This window comes from Monomorium pharaonis, chromosome 10, assembly GCF_013373865.1.
Source record: "Monomorium pharaonis isolate MP-MQ-018 chromosome 10, ASM1337386v2, whole genome shotgun sequence".
Taxonomy (NCBI): domain Eukaryota; kingdom Metazoa; phylum Arthropoda; class Insecta; order Hymenoptera; family Formicidae; genus Monomorium; species Monomorium pharaonis.
In genome coordinates this window covers 11,120,595-11,138,827 of record NC_050476.1, presented here as the reverse complement: position 1 = coordinate 11,138,827, position 18,233 = coordinate 11,120,595, and the positions used below count along the sequence as shown (strand labels likewise).

Here is an 18,233-nt window from a genome sequence, read left to right as displayed (position 1 = left end):
AGATATTTTATTTTTTAGATTAATCGACAACAGCAATATTGGAACTGCCAAAAACTTTTGACTTTTATATTGAATTTAGTTAGGTACATATTTTGGTTGTACTTCACTGAATTGTCTCTACATTTTGTTTATGTAAACGCTATACAGTACCATCCGCAGGTAATAATTTTTTTTTACAGTGTCAATATAGATTTTTGTGGCAGAAATATACAAAGTTCAACTAAAGTTTTGATTTTGTAACATTATAATTGAACATATCGGAAGCAGATTTAAGCTGTGTTCCAAAATTTATTGCCACTGAAAATCTATAGTATACGTAACAAGAACTGTAAAATTTTAGTATTAGCAGTATATATTGGGGCTACGGTCCACTTGACGCTACAAACGTTTCGAAGCATTCTTTGATTCGTCAATTCGTAAAAATCTTTGTTTCGATTGGTTAATCAAACGCTTCGAAGCATTTGTAGCATCAAGTGGACCGCAGTCTGGAACACAGACTTGATTAAATGTGAAAAAAGAGATGAAATATGACATGTTGCGCTATTTTATCATATTTAGTAAAGTACAAAACAATTTTTAAAATAATTTATACTATACATGTATAAACTTTTTATATATAATAGTGAAATAAAGACAACATATATATATGAATGTATATATATATATATATATATATATATATATATATATATATATGTATGTATGTATTGAATGTATGTAATTATTGAATAATTATAAAATATTTATGTGCAATTATGCACATAAATATGATTAGCCGTCGCGCGGCTCGTCCGCGGCCCTCGTTTGCGCGCTCGTGTGTAATATACTGTTCGCTTAAAATGGGGCGCGGTGCGCCCCCATCGTCGCGACGAACGACGCTTCGGTTCGACACTGTACGGTGTTTTTACGGGTGCATTATTACAATGTTAAAGAACAAAGTGTAAGAATGAAGAAATTATTTTTTTGTCAGCATCGTTATTTTGACTTATGAACAAAATAAAAATTGTGCTAGATACAACATTATGTATTGCATATTGTACCGCAAAAATTTTAATCGTATTTAATGTGGCTCGGTTGCAAAAAATCTCTAGTTGTGATGACTTGTGCTACACTAGGACACAGAAATGCAATTCTGTGCGTGGCCGACAATTACAAATGCTAATTACAGACAAAGATTTTGAACGTAATTTGTCTGTAATTAGTGTTTGTAATTATCAGCAACGCACAGGAGACATATCTGAGTTGTCCTGGTGTAGCACAAGTCATTACAACTGGAAATTTTTGCAACCCAGTACTATTAAGGACACTTTATTTGTGAGTGCAGCCTACGATTTTTTTTGCGGGGCAACTGGAAGGAATACAATTGAAATTTTTGCGGCACAATATGCAATACATAATGTTGTATCCAACACAATTTTTATTTTGTTAATAAGTCAAAATGGCGGTGCTGACAAAAAAATTTTATTTCTACATTTTGTTATTTAACATGTGAAATTAATTTTGGCGGCACAATGTAGCATAAACCTAGCACAATTCAGCACAATTTTTTTTTTTTTTAATAAAAATAATGGTGTTAATTTTATGCACATTATAATAAATCCATTTTTTGTCTCCGGTCACAATTCTATATAAAAAAGACTTATATTTGTATCTATTTAGCAACGTAAGGCAAATAGTGACTTGGCTGGCAATAGCGTTTTCGGATATTTTCGGACGAATTAAAAATGGTTATGTCAATGAATATGACTTACTATGCGTAAGTTCTGAGGTTAATCAATACTGACATAACCTAACAAACATGCATTGCAACTTTTATATAAATAAATCACAATGCCATCTATATGTGAACAAAGGAAACTTTTGTATACCCTTAATAGTAATAACAGAGAAATTTTTTATTCATATCGTTTATTTTCTTTAAACATAGCAAATGGTATTTAATAAATTAAGTTTTTAGTAGATATATATACTAGTCAACAAAATTAGCGCATACGAAAATTTGTTTTAATTCTTATCTAATTCTCATCAAGACTTTTATTTTCTAATGTACACACTTGTGCTCTAAATTAAAATCAATAATTATTTATTAAAATTATTTTTTCTTATTAACTCATGTTAATAATTAAACAAATGTTTCTTTATTTATTACGCTTTTTGAACAAGAATATAATTGGAGATTTCAGCCATTATTTTAACATGGTATATGTCAACATGGTATAGTCATAAAACTTATTAAAAACTTACAAAGATAAAAAAAGATACGCCAAGTACATAAACGCCGCATCCGAAAATGAGTACAAAATCAATAAAATTATCAAAAAAAAAAACTTATGCAATTGTAAATGATCATATAATTGTGTCGAAATTTTGCATAAATTTACATAAGTATAACATTGCAAAAAATTATCGCATTTTTATTTTCCAAAAAGCTTTTTAAAGCTTAAACTCTACTTTTAGATGAATTTGGCGATTTCAATTCTTTTTTTTTTTTTACGAAACGGCACAATGATAAAACTTGACCCGTCAAAATAAAAATTTTTATGCAACTTTGCTGCATTACACCTGCTGTGAAAAAAATCGCGAAGACTTTTTGTTACTTGCATTTTACAGCGGAATCTTTTCCCTTTATTTTGAGTGGTTGTTTATCACTGCGATTTTTTTGACCGTGTTATTAGGATTTTAAGAAAATAAAAAGGTCATTTTGATTTTCATCACTTATTATTCGTGAATAGATTAGCGTACAGCGTTCCGCAAAAAAAAGCAATGGAAAACAGAAAATGCAAGTAACAAAAAGTCTACGCGATTTGTTCCACAGCAAGTGTAATGCAGCAAATTTGCATAAAAATTTTTATTTTGACGTGCTAAGCTTTATCATTATGCCGTTTCATGAAAAAAAAAAGAATTTAAATCGCCGCAATTCACCTAAAAGTGGAGAGTTCAAGCTTTAAAATACTTTTTGGAAAATGGAAATGTGATGATTTTTTTCACGAGTTGTAAGCGATTAAAGTCAAAGTGTCGAAGACCACTTTTTATTCAAACATCGATAACTCGGTAAAAAAAAATCGCACAGCAATGAACGACCACGCAAAATAAAGGGAAAAGATTCCGCTGTAAGATGCAAGTAGCAAGAAGTTTTTTTTTCTGCGATTTTTTTCCACAGCAGATGCAATGCAGCAAAATTATATAAAAATTTTTATTTTGACGAGTCAAGCTTTATCATTGTGCTGTTTTGTGAAAACAAAAGATTATTAAAATCGCCAAAATTTCTCTGAAAATAGAGAGTTCAAGCTTTAAAATGCTTTTTGGCAAGTGAAAATGCGATTTTTCACGATGTTATATAATACTTATTAGAAATTATGCAAAATTTTGACAAATTTTCGTATGCACTAATTTTGTTGACCCGTATGTATATATATATATATATATATATATATTTATTTATTTATTTATTTATGTATCGAAGTTACCTTAATAAAGAACAAATAATGTTTTAATGAAAATTTAATAAAAAAATGTAATAAAAATTTAATAAAGCTTATGAATGTCATTTAAAGGAATTCTAAAGTCATCTGTTTTACCGATATTTTTTACTTAAACTAGTCTTTTAATTGGTTTTATAGAATCACAAAACTTTCATAATTAAAGTACACACCAAAATCTAGTAAAATAGGGTCGACTTAATATCAATAACAACAAAAATTTTTTTTTGATACGTAGAGCTGTCACTTGATGACAATATTTGCTTAGCACGGCCGGCAATTTATATATGGAATGTGTGGAAAATTCCACACTCGGATTAATCTCAGTGTGGAAATTCTACACTCGGAATTTAACCAATTTGTTCCAAAATTATTTATGAATTGTGATGAGAGCTACCACCTGTAACACTATATGAATGATATAAGTATTAGTACAAGACAAGTTTAAATCAAATCTCTTTAGATTTGTTTTGAACTTGTCTTGCACTAACACTATATGTCATTCGTTGGTTTGATAAATCAAGGAATTTTATTTCTCAACAAATTAAAGGCCCCATTTTATAAAAATTTATTACAGTCTTTTTGGCTACCCCCTTCCTCTCTTAATCTAAGCTAACCAATAGCAGAACTCCACACTCGGAATTTTTCCGGCCCTATTGCTTAGTATACAAAATCTACAATATATGTACAAAATGAAATCGTATTCCTCTAGGGATAACATATATACTTACCATATCGTGCGATTCAAACTCAGATTAAAAGTCTAAAAAAAGGATTAGTTCCATAACTAATCATTATGAACTTTTTTTATGAACTTTTTATAACTGCAAATTCAGATGTAGGTTAGAAAAGGAACAGTCTGAAAAACATTTTGTTTATTCTCGGTATAAAATCCAGTTTATATGATGATATTAGTACGTGTACTTTCATTCGGATTTTTGAATCTATGAAAGAAATACATACGAAATGTTGTTAATGATGTGATTCTACATTATCGATCTCAATTAAGTTTGTCGAGCATTTTAGTACCCCCTTATAAATTATAATAAATATTTTAATGAAATTGCAACAAAGAATTGCAGTATATAAATCAAAGTGTTGACGAATTATTGACATTTTATGAAATCATAAATTTTTTTTATGAAATTGAGACGAAAAGTAAAATAGTCTGTAATGACAAATAAATATTTTATTATAATTATTAATTTTTAAATAAAAATTTTTATAAATTTTTAATGTTAATGAAATTATTTGTCAAAATGTTTTAAAATTCTGGAAAATATTGAAATTTTATCAAAGTTTTATTAAAATTTTATCAAAAATTTCCCAGGAAATAAAATATATTTTTTAAATATCTGATTTAGCTAATATTATTTTTTATTTCTTATGAGGGAACTACATGAAGTATATCACCTGATTTTAAAACTCATTGTATAGATAGGTCTTTATGTATAGTATTAAGGAATAAAGAGACAAAATGCATTCTTCTAGTTTGCGAGAAATTCGAGCTTAAAAAATTTCAAGTATCTTATGACTTAATGGAATAGAATATAAAATCGAAGAACTTACACAGTGGCAACGTGCCAGACAATGTAGCGTTGATGTTCTTATCTCTAGTAATTTTTTCAAAATAAAATAATTTTGTTTTATTTTTACAATCATTACCCGGGGAAAATCCAATACGTATGACAATTCTGAGCTTTTGTGAAATGGGTAATGTGGTTACGCAAGCTTGCACATTCTGGATTATACATTTGTAACCCAAACTGCTTTTACATGTGTTATTATCTTTCCTCAGGTATCCTGGTGTCTCTTTCTGGCCATTCACTACCCGCCTAATCTTTTTACAGTATCTTGAGTTTATTAATTTATTTTCCATCCTGTTTCTTGCTTTTTTTCTTGCTATTATTTTTTTTCTTACTTCCTCTCTTTCTCCTAACTGGACTTTCATATTTATTCTTACTCCAGCCTAATTACATTAATTTTTCTCTCCTCTCTTTTTTGTTTTTCCTTTTGTATTTCTCTTTATCCATTTCCAGCAGTAATGTTCTATTCTCTTCTTGTTTAATCTTTAAACTTAATTGCCCTTTCCAATGCTTTTACTCCTAGTTTTTCTTTGTCTGTTTTTTTTCTTATTAAGTATCCCAATGTCTCCCTGTCCAGTTGCAGTATCTGATATATCTTTCCTGTAAAGCCTCTATAGCCTTATGTTCTTTCCATCCTCACATTTCCGCTCCATAAAATACAATACTTCTTACCATTACCTCAAACAGTTTTATTCTTTTCTTCCAGCTGTTTCTAAATATTCTTTCTCCAAGACTCCATACTTTTCCCATCGCTCTCTTTGCTTATCTTGTTTGTTCTTTTATGTGTTCCTTCTATTTTTTTTTATTATAAATCCTAGATACTTGAATGTTTTTAACTCTTTTATCTTTCTTTCTCCCCATTTTCATGTTTTTCTCTTATCTCTACCTCCTGCTTTCCTTAATACCATTATTTTGAATTTTTCCTTACTCAGCTTCAATTTCTTTTTTAATAAATACTTCTACAATTTCTTCATCATTTCCTTTAATACCCCTTTGTTAGTCCAGTAGAATTAGACTCAAAAAAGGCCGTTTTGTAAAAAAAATTGATAACTTAGGTTTGACTGCGCGTGAAGCACAATTAATTGTGTAGATTAAGATAGGTACGTTTGCTACTTGCAAAAAGCTGGGAGTTATTGCAAAATTACAAGTTGAAGTGAGGAAAAAGCAGTTTTTTGCTTGCGCCTCGTAAACTAAAAACGGAATCGAAAAAAGTTTTAAATGAAAGTTGTAAATGTTAAGGATACCTACAATAATAAATTTGGTTATTAAGATTGGTCGATTAGTTTGGTTGCAAAGTAGAAAAAAACCACGAAAAATGTCCGTTTTTTTAAATTGTTTATAACTTCCTTAAAAATTAACTCAAGCATTTGAAATTATAAGAAGATATAGCTTTTATGATGATAAAAAAGTACCAAATTTCATAAAAAAATATTAACAACTTTTTGAGTAATGTCTATTGTTTATCCCAAACGCGCTCCACTTAAGTTGAATTTATCAAAAGTATTCTTGGATTTTGTGATTTTTTTCCTTAAAGGAAAACCACACACTTGGCGCGCTTTTTTTACTTTTTTTTGTATATTATAATAATTTATTTAAAGATAAAGTTAAGAACACTTATTTTGGTCTGCAACGGATCTTAGTATTGAATATAATTTTGAATTCAATATTCTTAGAAATATTTATTACCGGCTCAAATGACTTAAAATAAAAAATATATATACAATACATTTAAAGTTTCATGACCGATACTATAAAAACTAAAATTTTGCAAATAAACAAAATTTTAATCTTTTAATGTTTAACATACATTTCTTCTGGAATACTCTTTGGTCGAAATTATCTTTAGAATCTCTATTACATTTGTTTTAATAAATTCTATATCTTCGAAACGGTTCCCTTAAGCCAGTTTTCAATTTTGGAAGAGGAAAATTCCGCTGGGCCAGATCCGGCGAGTAGAACAGATGATTAATATCTGCGATCGATTTTTTTTCCAAAAATCTTGTTACAATTATCGAAGAATGTGTTGAAAAAATTGTGCAGAAGAAACCATTTTCTTGACTGACTCAATTCTGATCTAACTCGACGGATCCTTTTTAAAAAACAATAATCTTGCAATAGAAGCTTCGGATACAGTTTGCCCTTGTAACACGAATTTCTGGTGGATGAATTTCCGCAAATCAAAGAATGCCATATGTCGGACATCACTCTCGAGTTATCTTTGAGCGATTTACGGCCATTTTTAATCCGTTGTGGTCACACCTTTACACTAGCGGATCCTAACGTTGATAATAGGAGGAGGGGGGAATACAAAATCTCTGAACATCGTATATTGGACATTGGATAATTTGAACACAGTGAATCCTATACATAAGAATTTGATCCACAGGCGTCCATGTCAATTGACCTGCGTAATTTTATTTAAACTTTTTTATGGATTTAGTAAGACAAAGTTTTTAATTTGGAAGGGGGATTACCTCCCTTCCACCCGAGAATCCGCCAGTGCACCTTCGAATAATTTTATAATGGGCACACGGGGTGTCCGCTGCGTAGAAAATTAATCGTCATTTGCCAGCTATTCGAAATTTTGTCTTAAAAATTTCAACATTGTATTTACAAGACAGTATACTTTTAAATAAAAATTAGTTAAATAGTGGGTTTCCAAAAAAATATATTTATTTTGAAGTTTAAAATGATAAACTATGACAAAAAATGTAAACTTAAAGAGATGATTTATAGGAAACGAAATAGGATGAATAAATTTGTTTTTTTTTATGTTTAGAGATACATAATTGTAAACTTAGCCTGGGGTCCACTGGACTATTAGTGACCATAACGGGTTAAAATGCGAATATTATTCAAACACCTTGTTAGACTCATTGTCAGATATTCTCTTTTGTATGCATTTTGCATAATTATTAAAGTTTCCGATTAATGCTTTTCTCATATTTGAAACAAAACTTTATTGTGGCTCTTTGTTCCATAATGAAATAAAACGAAAAATTTCAGCTCATTTGAGTCATGGTTCGAAATAATTACCGAAAATATATATCAAAATAATTATATCTTATTTTTTAAACTTCCTTGTTTATAACTTTTTAACAAATAACGAACGTCAAGTAAGACCTTTGTAACATTACTCAGGACGATGACCTCGATAATATATGTCAAGGTCATTGACATCAGGAGGTGGTCCATTATTCTAAATAATTACCAAATATTTTACTTTTTTTTTTTGTATAAGACTGACCTATCGCTGTTATTGCTGTTTAGAAAGAAATTATTTACATATAGTTATTCTACAAACTAGGCAAGAGAAAATAAATTTTTCATTAGCTCATGAGACACTTGAGACTTTAATATCGATTTTATCGCAAATGCTTGAGAAACACCTTATCTCTTTGTTCTATAATACTTGACATAAAGATCTACTAAGTTTTATTAAAATTGGTATTACGCAGTGTAGTGCTTTTGTTAGTTAGTTTGCCTATATTTTTTGATATTATTTTTAGCAAACGTTGATGAAGAATATTAAATATTATCAATAAAATTTTATTAACATTTTTTTACTAGGACTGATTTCTAAACGTTACAAAAAATTATTATTTATATATTAAACAATGGAATTATTATTGAAAAGCAAATTTTGAATACAGACAACTTGTAACCCATATTTTTTTAAGGTCGTTAGAGCAGCCTTCTTTTTTATTAGTATATTTATTTTAACTTATTTTTTTATTTTTTATATGGTTGCATTTTAATTTTTTAATTTATAAAATATGTACATTATATTTTTTAATATTTAAGAAATAATAATTTGTTTACTCTTGATTTTGGTTTATGTTGCAGTGACATTGAAGTCAATAATGAAAAATGAACATAGATTTAACTTTGGGAAATATTCATACTTTAATTTTTAATATTTGTATGTTTCAGGAACATTTTTTAAATGTTCTGTATTGGGATTGTTATATAAATTTGTTGTGTCCCTCGGTTGCGAGACTTTATTTGGGATCGCTGCTGGGAACTTCTCGAGACAATTTATCCACAAGGGAAGTGTCACGGGCGTCCGACGCCAATTTGATTCTCCATGAAATGTTGTTGAACACAAAAATCAAAGAGACACGTATTTTTTTATGTGCGGAATTTTATGTTTAAAGGGTGGAACACCGCTTTGAAAGTAGGGATATTTTGTTAAACAAAAAATTAAAAAAATGTTTTTTACAACTTCCAAGTACTCTTGAAACCGTACTTTTATTTAAAAAATTTTTTCTATTTTTTATACTTTCGATGGTATTCGCTCCGAAAGAGAAAAATCGTTTTTTTTTTCTTGAAAGAGTGTTTCACCCTCTAAACATGAAATTCCGCACATAAAAAAAATACGTGTTTCTTTGATTTTTGTGTTCAACAACATGATGTTTCATGGAGAATCAAATTGACCTCGGACGCCTGTGACACTTCCCTTGTGAATAAATTGTCTCGAGGAGTTTCCAGCAGCGATCCCAAATAAAGTCTCGCAACCGAGGGACACAACAAATTTATATAATAATCCCAGTACAGAACATTAAAAAAATGTTCCTGAAACATACAAATATTAAAAATTAAAGTGTGAATATTTCCCAAAGTTAAATCTATGTTCATTTTTTATTATTGACTTCAATGTCACTGTAACATAAAACAAAATCAAGAGTAAACAAATTATTATTTCTTAAATATTAAAAAATATAATTTACATATTTTATAAATTAACAAATTAAAATGCAACCATATAAAAAATAAAAAATAAATTAAAATAAATGTACTAATGAAAAAAAGGCTGCTCTAACGAGAGCTTTAAAGAAATATGGGTTACAAGTTGTCTGTATTCAAAATTTGCTCTTTAATAATAATTTCATTTAGTAAATCGTCGAATTGTATAATTAGGAATACAAGTATATATTTCTTCTTTGTCTGCACTGATTTGACTCGTACAACTGTGAACGGTTATACGTTACACATGTAAAGTTAATACTACATTGGTCTACACTGATATGACCTGCTCAGTTAGTAGTACAGTGCACGGAAAAAAGTTTGGCATCACTGCTGTATCATAGGTGGTAGTGCAGCGCCACCTCGCATTTAGAACTACAGTAGTGCCAGTTTTGGATAATTGGCAGCATTAAGCACCAGGAGAACTGTTGTCCCTATCTTGAGGGGACGATTACTGCACTTTAAGGTTGGGATTGCTGCGATGCGAGATTGGGACGGCAGAGCTCACAAACTGAAAGCTGCCATGCCAAGTGAAGTACAACAGCGCCCTCTCATTTTGTACAGCGTTACACTAATTAGTACTTCTGTATTCCCTAACTTTTTTCCGTGTGGTTTACACTGTTATGACCCGTGTTGCACTGTCAATGGTTTGATTCGCAAGGATTCTTACACGATCTTATGTTAATTTGCAATAATTCGTCACACTGACGGTGCTTTACTTTGCAAAACCCGTCACATTGGCAGTAGTTAAATTTGCAAAACCCTTTGCTTTCTTTTCACGGTGTTTATATACATCGTTTTGCGGTCAATTATTAAATGAGCTCTTTCGGGTTCCACATACCTTTGGTGTGGATTTACTTGCTTAGATAGCACTTGCTGCCTAAGCAGTGTTACAGTAATTGCAGGAATATTGCAAGTATTCAGTATGAATTAGGACAGCTAATTGCAACATTGTTGATCGGTGCAAAGGCTAGTGTCATCTAACATCTTTATCTCTTTCGATATTCTTAATGTGAATGTATCGCATTTACAACAAATTTATTTTACATAATTGAAAAGTTTTCTACAAAAACCAAACAAGTTTATTTAAAAAAATTTTAATTGTAAAAATAATTTGTTTGTTATTTGAATATATCACAATGCCACAATTATCTATGTTGATCTTACAAGATATGTATATTATATTTATACATAAGAATGTTATTTTTTTATATAGGTTGTACAAAATATGAATTCTTGGGCATTATATGGTTTAGGATATTGCATGGGACAATTTTTTTTAAATAAATATGTTATTATTTATGGAACATGCAGTAGCTTATGTCACTTAGATAATATAGATGCCCCATCGCAACCGAAATGCATAGCTAGAATACATTTATATTCCGACATGTGGAAGCATTTTGATAGAGGATTATATAAATTTCTTATAAGGTAAGTTTGAATTCTCTTTTTTAATGAAATTTTTCTACTGTACATTACATTCAGAAGTCCCAGTATGCTCTATATTTTCTTGCATTTTACAAAGAGCAAATGTAAAACAAAAGATTTAAAAATTTTGAAAAACTTATTAAACACAGTAATGGATTTTTTTTTAAATTCGTCAATTTTAAAATTAAAAAATTTTGTAAAAAATAATTTTTTAATGAGAAATTTGATATTACTGTGAAAAATTATTGTGTCAATTTTCTAAAAAAATATTTTAAAGCTTGAAGAATCCTTATTTTAATATTATTTTATATTAATCTTTATCTAATAATGTTTTATTCAACATTTTAAAGTAAAAGAATTAAAAAAAAAACATTTTCTTATTTTATGTAATTTAGGAACAAAGTATTGTAGAAATGAATTTAAAGATCTATTTCTTTTCTTTTTATAAAATACATTTTGGAATTTTGTTTACAATTTTTTTTATTAAGATCATTTTTTAAATAATTTTTCATGATATATGCAAGAAGATTTCAAGCATATTGAAACTTTTGAGTAACGTGTATTTTATTCTATTACAACGATACAACTGTTGGGCATTAATCAATTAATATATTTGTTAAACATAATTGATAAAAAATAATTGTATGTGATTACTAACACAGTTAACCATTTGTTGCCAAATTGTTAGCAGACTGCTAATAATTTCTTGTGAAATCAGGGTGTCAAGACCATGGCCTACTGTATCCTCGAATGCGTCCAAATTGCAAACAAAAATTGTCATCAAATTCTGATATCAAATTAGGTGCAACACCAGAGCAGATCTGTCACTAACTTTGGTGTTTGTCGTCAATCTGTCATCAATACTTTCAAAAAATCTGTTTGCAGTTCACTATCATGTATTTTGATGACAGATGTTGCTAAATATTTGCTGAATATCTGCTAACAGTGTTTGCAATGATAAGATATGTTTTTCATTTGCTGTCTTTTTGGCAACAGAATCTGCCAACATTTGTCACAGCAGAAATGGTTATGAAGGTAAAACACTAAAATAAGTGATTTTAAAAAATATTACAAAGGATGATAGATTTACCATGTTATTTATTAATGATAAATTATTGAGAAAGTCCTAATATTATTTAAGACTACAATAATTTTTTAATGAGAATTTAAAGTTGGTAAATTGAATTTCGAATTTTGCACGTTATTGCATAGTAAAGATGTAAGATATAGTGTAGGAACAATATGAAAACAAGAAACATCTACAATGTGCTATATTTGAGCATGCGAAAGAAGGATGTCGAAAAAGAGCGTATTTTCGCCAATCGGTGGAAATCTTGAGATTTAGTTTTTCTTCACAGTTTTGAGGGTGCTGAGCTCAAATATGACAATCTAAATTGTGAACTATTAAAAGTTTGGGGAAATACTTAGTTGGAGATAATGTCAGCGATTTGTATAAATTAACTATAGCGAAATTTAAGTAAGGAATAACGCGTATTTTAAATTAAGTGAATATCTAGATATCAACATATTTCAAGGTTCCGACCTTGTCCGAACACTCCTTATGTCGTAGCGATGTAATTAGAGCTTTCAAATACTGAACTTTTTCAATAGCGATACTAATACCAGATTTAGTCTGTCTAATACTGGAATTTCGGAATTCCGGTATTGAAAGGGTACCTAAATTGAGATGTTAAATAAAATTAAATACGTATTTCTCATCAATCAGTCTTTAATTGTTCATTATTATAATTTAAAGTTTTTTTGTATTTTTAATAATAAAAAATTAAAGACGCGTTTTTAATTTTTTTATTATTTTAATTTTTTAATATTATTAATACAAAAAATTTAAATTATTTCAAATCTGACAACAAATGCAACAGTCTTATACGTAATTAATTATCACAGACAGGTATTCCTGCTTATCTTATTAATCTTATTCTTAAAACTATTTTAGTTCAAACTGAATAGATTTTATAATAATTAAAACGTTCGTTTATTACAAAAATATTTACAATTAAAATTGCTCTGTATTGCACATAACATCGTATCAATTAAAATTGTCTGCCTATATTAATTATTAGGTGTATAACTTTACTTCCGCCGTTTTCCAATAGATGGCTGTAAGTGGTGGTCGAAATAAATAGATCGTAGACATCATACAATAAGTTTAGGCATTTGTAAACATAAACGCCATCGAAATATTAATCGATTTGTGTCTGCATCATAAAGTTATTCTCGATTGAAAGTGTCAGCTTACGAGCCAAATTCTCGTCATTTGCGGGAGGTTTTAATTTTTTGCTTCAGTATGAAGAAATCTGCGGTTGAGGATCATCGAATGCTCTCAAATACGTATGGTGAGGCCGCTAATAAAAAGAACGTGCTGAGAGTGGTTTCAACGCTTCAAGAACGGTGATTTACACGTTGACCAGCGGTGGAAGAGAGAAAGGTTTTGAAGATGCAAAATTGGAGGCATTACTTGATCAAGACTCATGTCAAACGCAAGAAGAATTGGCAGGATCATTGGGAGTGACTCAACAAGCCATTTCAAAACGCCTGAAAGTCATGGGAATGATTCAGAAGCAAGGAAATTGGGTGCCATACGAGTTGAAGCCGGCGAGATGTTGAACGGCGTTTGTTTGCTTGTGAACAGCTGCTTGCAAAGCAAAGATGGAAGGGATTTCTGCATCGTATTGTGACTGGGGACGAAAAATGGGTTCATTACGATAACCCAGAAAATCATGAGAACTTCCCGGCCATGCTTCCACGTCGACGGCCAAACCGAATATTTACGGCTCCAAGGTATTTGCTCCATGCTCTGTATTTGGTGGGACCAGCTCGATAATGTATTATGAGCTACTAAAACCGACTGAAACAATTACAGGCGATCGGTATCGAAAGTATTGATGCGTTTTAGCCGAGCACTGAAAGACAAACGGCCGCAATGCAACGATAGACACAATAAAGTGATTTTGCATCATGACAGTGCTCGACCCCATGTCGTAAAGCTTATTAAAACACTTGGAAACATTGAAATGGGAAGTCCTGTCCCATCCGCCGTATTCTCCAGACGTTGCTCTCTCTATCACTTGTTTCGATCAATGACACACGGCCTGGCTGACCAGCACTTCCGTTCTTATGAAGAAGTGAAAAATTGGATCAATTTGTGGATCGTCTCAAAAGATGACCATTTTTTCGACGCGAGATTCGTATGCTGCCAGAAAGATGGGAGAAAGTAGTGGCCAGCGATGGACAATACTTTGAATCGTAAATGTCTAACCAGTTTTTCACAATAAAGTCTCGAATTTTGAAAAAATAACAACGGAAGCAAAGTTGTACCTAATAGTGAGATAATTTAAATATTAATTATATAAAATCTGAAAAAATATACAAAATGTTTTCATAAATATGGCCTAAATTAGTTTCACTTCTTCTCACCTTGAAACTGGGATCTCAAGAATGATAGAGCCTTTAATGATTAATCTGAAAGAGAGCTTCTTATTACGTAAGTAACCAACTGAAGAAAATGCTCTCTCTGCCTCTATACTTGTGGGCTAAGCGGACAATAAATATTTGTACGCTGCTGTTAAAAACACTTTATGATCTTCCCCAGCATTATCATACACAACTCACAGCGACACGGCGGAGAAGCGCGCGTAAATTCGAATCTTTATATTACATTTTTTATATATTGTGATTCCGGTATTGGTCAGATAATAACGATATTGAGAAAGAGTCCCAATTTAACCGGGATCATAGTATTATGGGATCCCGGGATATCGATATTAAAAGCCGTAGATGTAATGACGTTTCCGACCATAGGTTTATTTGAAAAAATGATTCCTATGGCGCCCTCGACAATTTCTGAAAGTTTGTCGATTAAATTTTCAAACATCCTGTATGTAACTATATTTAGTAATATTATTATTACCCAGCAAACACAAAGTTACATGTAACGTGCTTGTTAGTTGTAATTTCCCACTCAATAATTGTTTACGATTCTATTGCTCATTCGGGCTCGAGCCGCTGCGATCAGCTGTTTCTTGACACGCGAGAGACGCGTGTCTTGAGCACGCTCGAGTCAGCGTTTCCCAGGTGCGACACGTGAAACGCTGTCTCCTAATCGAATTTTGGCCAATGGGCTTGGAACGCAATCCCGCCGGTTCGTCGGAGTTTCGTGTAAGCGTTCGCCCGCAAGTCAGTCGTGCGCTACTGCCTCCATCGAGCACCCGCATACTCAAAGTATTCTCGCGAACAGTAGACCGTACTGCTTCGCTGTAACTTCGTGCATTTATCTCGATCAATCGGACGCCGTGCTGCACTGCGTGCGAACCGCTTCCGATTCGAACTAATTAGTTGGTGATAATTCAAGATTTGTTCATAGTGTTGGTGACGCGCGTGATAGCGGTGGATCGCGGTCGCGACACCCTCTTGCGATCCGCGTCATCGTTTTAATACGCGCACAAGATCTCCGCTCCGGAAGGGTGTGCATATCACACTCGGCAAGATTTCCGTCGCGTCGATCTATCGCATTTACGGGGGTTCAAGATATCCGTTCGTTCGGCACCCCGCTATTTCGTTCTATCCAAGTGCATGTAAAGTTTTGGTGAATTAAAGGAATAGTGCAAGGTATAATTGTTTTTAATGGTGTGATTTTCCTGCTCATCATCCTCCCGCACTTCCATCTCGCGACGCTCAGCGCTGGGCGATTCCGGCGTCATATGTTCTGCGCGTGATCAGTCCAAGTGAGTAGTCACGCGCAAACAATAATATAATTGTAATATAACACACGTGTTATATTACAATTACATTGTTGAGTGGGAAATTACAACTAACAGGCACGTTACATGTAACTTGGTGTTTGGTGGGTACGTACAGTTATACAATTACATATACAGTACGTGCAAAAGTTTTGAAACAGTCAAATATCTTGAAAATAAGTATTAAAGAAAAAAATATTTAGACAAAAGTTGCATGAGGGAATAAATATTCATAAAATTATTATTTACAAAAATTTTTATAAAGTCATATTACATTTTAAAATAAAAATATATGAATTTTTACATAATATACTCAATAAAATTATCGTATAGGTATGTCAAAATTTTGCATAATTTTAAGAGGATCCTAAAATGCCCGTCAAACTTGATCGGGGTTAATAATGTAGAGTTATTTGTGCATACCATTAACAAGATTTATTTGCACGTATATCTTTTACAGATTTAGAAACCCTCCCAAGTAGTTAAGGCTAAGCCGGTTCTAACTCCGGAGCTCCGAGAGGGGAGCGGGTGTGCGGGGGGAACTCGTAGGCGCGCGGGGGCATGACGTCACGCGGATCGGAGATCTCGCGGCGCGGAATTGCTGACGCGGGATTTTCGGGTCCGCGGCCGCGGTGCGGGAATTGCTGACGTGGGATTTTCGGGTCCGCGACCGGTAGAGGGGGAATCGGGGTCCGCGACCGCCGCCGCACAGTGGTCCAAACGAACAATATACTGTTCAAAATAGGCTACAGGTCGTATTTTTTAACCGATTTGCATGATCCTTGGACAGAAATACTCGGAAATAAATTCTAAAGAAAACTGTGAGAGCCGATTTTTTAATTTCTTTGTTTATGCAAAAATATTTAAATAAATAAAGTGATAAATTAACATTTTTCAACTCAATTATTCTTTATCTGGCTACAAACGAGATTTTGTGTTTTGTATTTGATTTGTGTGTGTGCGTGTGCGTGCGTGCGTGCGTGCGTGCGTGCGTGCGTGCGCGCGCGCGCGCGCGCGCGTGTGTGTGTGTGTGTGTAATGGAGATCAGGACTCTGAGGTTCGTCAATTCCCCAGTATTTTTTGACTCCAAACCCTCTCCGTTACATATGTGTGTGTGTGTGTGTTTGTGTGTGTATGTGTGTGTGTGTGTGTTGTAAACAATTTTCTAACTTATTTCTACAAAAGAAATGTTTTTTGAAATATTTCTATCTTATTGTATTCAACAATATCAAATAAAAACTGACTGATACGAGTCAGCCTTCATTCGATATTGTTGAATACAATAAGATAGAAATATTTCAAAAAACATTTCTTTTGTAGAAATAAGTTAGAAAATTGTTTACAACACACACACACACACACACACACACACACACACACACACACACACACACACACATATGTAACGGAGAGGGTTTGGAGTCAAAAAATACTGGGGAATTGACAAACCTCAGAGTCCTGATCTCCATTACACACACACACACACACACACACACACACACACACACACACACACACACACACACACACACACACACACACACACACACACACACACACACACACACAAACCAAATACAAAACACAAAATCTCGTTTGTAGCCAGATAAAGAATAATTGAGTTGAAAAATGTTAATTTATCACTTTATTTATTTAAATATTTTTGCATAAACAAAGAAATTAAAAAATCGGCTCTCACAGTTTTCTTTAGAATTTATTTCCGAGTATTTCTGTCCAAGGATCATGCAAATCGGTTAAAAAATACGACCTGTAGCCTATTTTGAACAGTATATTGTTCGTTTGGACCACTGTGCGCCGCCCGCCGCCGCCGCCCGCCGCCCGCCGCCGCGGTACTCACGCTCTCCCTCTGTTGCGAATCTCTCTCTCTCTCACCCGCGATCTCTTTCAGCAGCCATCGCCGCGGTGCTTGCGTTCTCCTTCTACTATGAATTTCTCTCTCTCGCTTGTACGCGATATCTTCAACCATACAGTCTTATCTCTTTCTCTTTCGTTGCGCTCTTTCATACGCAGTCACATATACGCTTCCGCCCATCTTATCTATGTACCTCCTACCAAGTTCCGCACGCCATTATACCGCAAAGGAATAGAGCAGAAAGAAAATAAGTTAGAATAATTATTTATGAATTTTTTCATTTATTTATTTCATAACGTATCATATACAATATTTGCCTGATGTCTAAGTTCACAATCTACGAGATTTTTTCATTTATTTG

At 32.2% G+C, this 18,233-nt stretch overlaps 1 protein-coding gene across 3 annotated transcripts in view; it reads left to right on the top strand.

The window, feature by feature from the left end:
- The window catches only part of LOC105839682 (protein-cysteine N-palmitoyltransferase HHAT), a 47,805-nt gene extending 33,264 nt beyond the window's left edge, over positions 1-14,541 (top strand). The window contains exons 4-7 of one of the 3 annotated variants that reach the window (XR_004964942.1): positions 19-159; positions 11,028-11,245; positions 13,547-14,041; positions 14,124-14,541. Coding sequence is in view for 2 of the 3 variants with exons in the window: in XM_036293350.1 (XP_036149243.1) it covers positions 19-159; positions 11,028-11,245; positions 13,547-13,655 (468 nt within the window). In the remaining variant the exon portion in view is untranslated. Of the gene's footprint in view, positions 1-18; positions 160-11,027; positions 11,246-11,960; positions 13,317-13,546 lie in introns of those variants that run through there. The other 2 variants (XM_036293350.1, XM_036293351.1) reach the window with 2 other exon arrangements.
- The last annotated feature ends 3,692 nt before the right edge of the window (positions 14,542-18,233 follow it).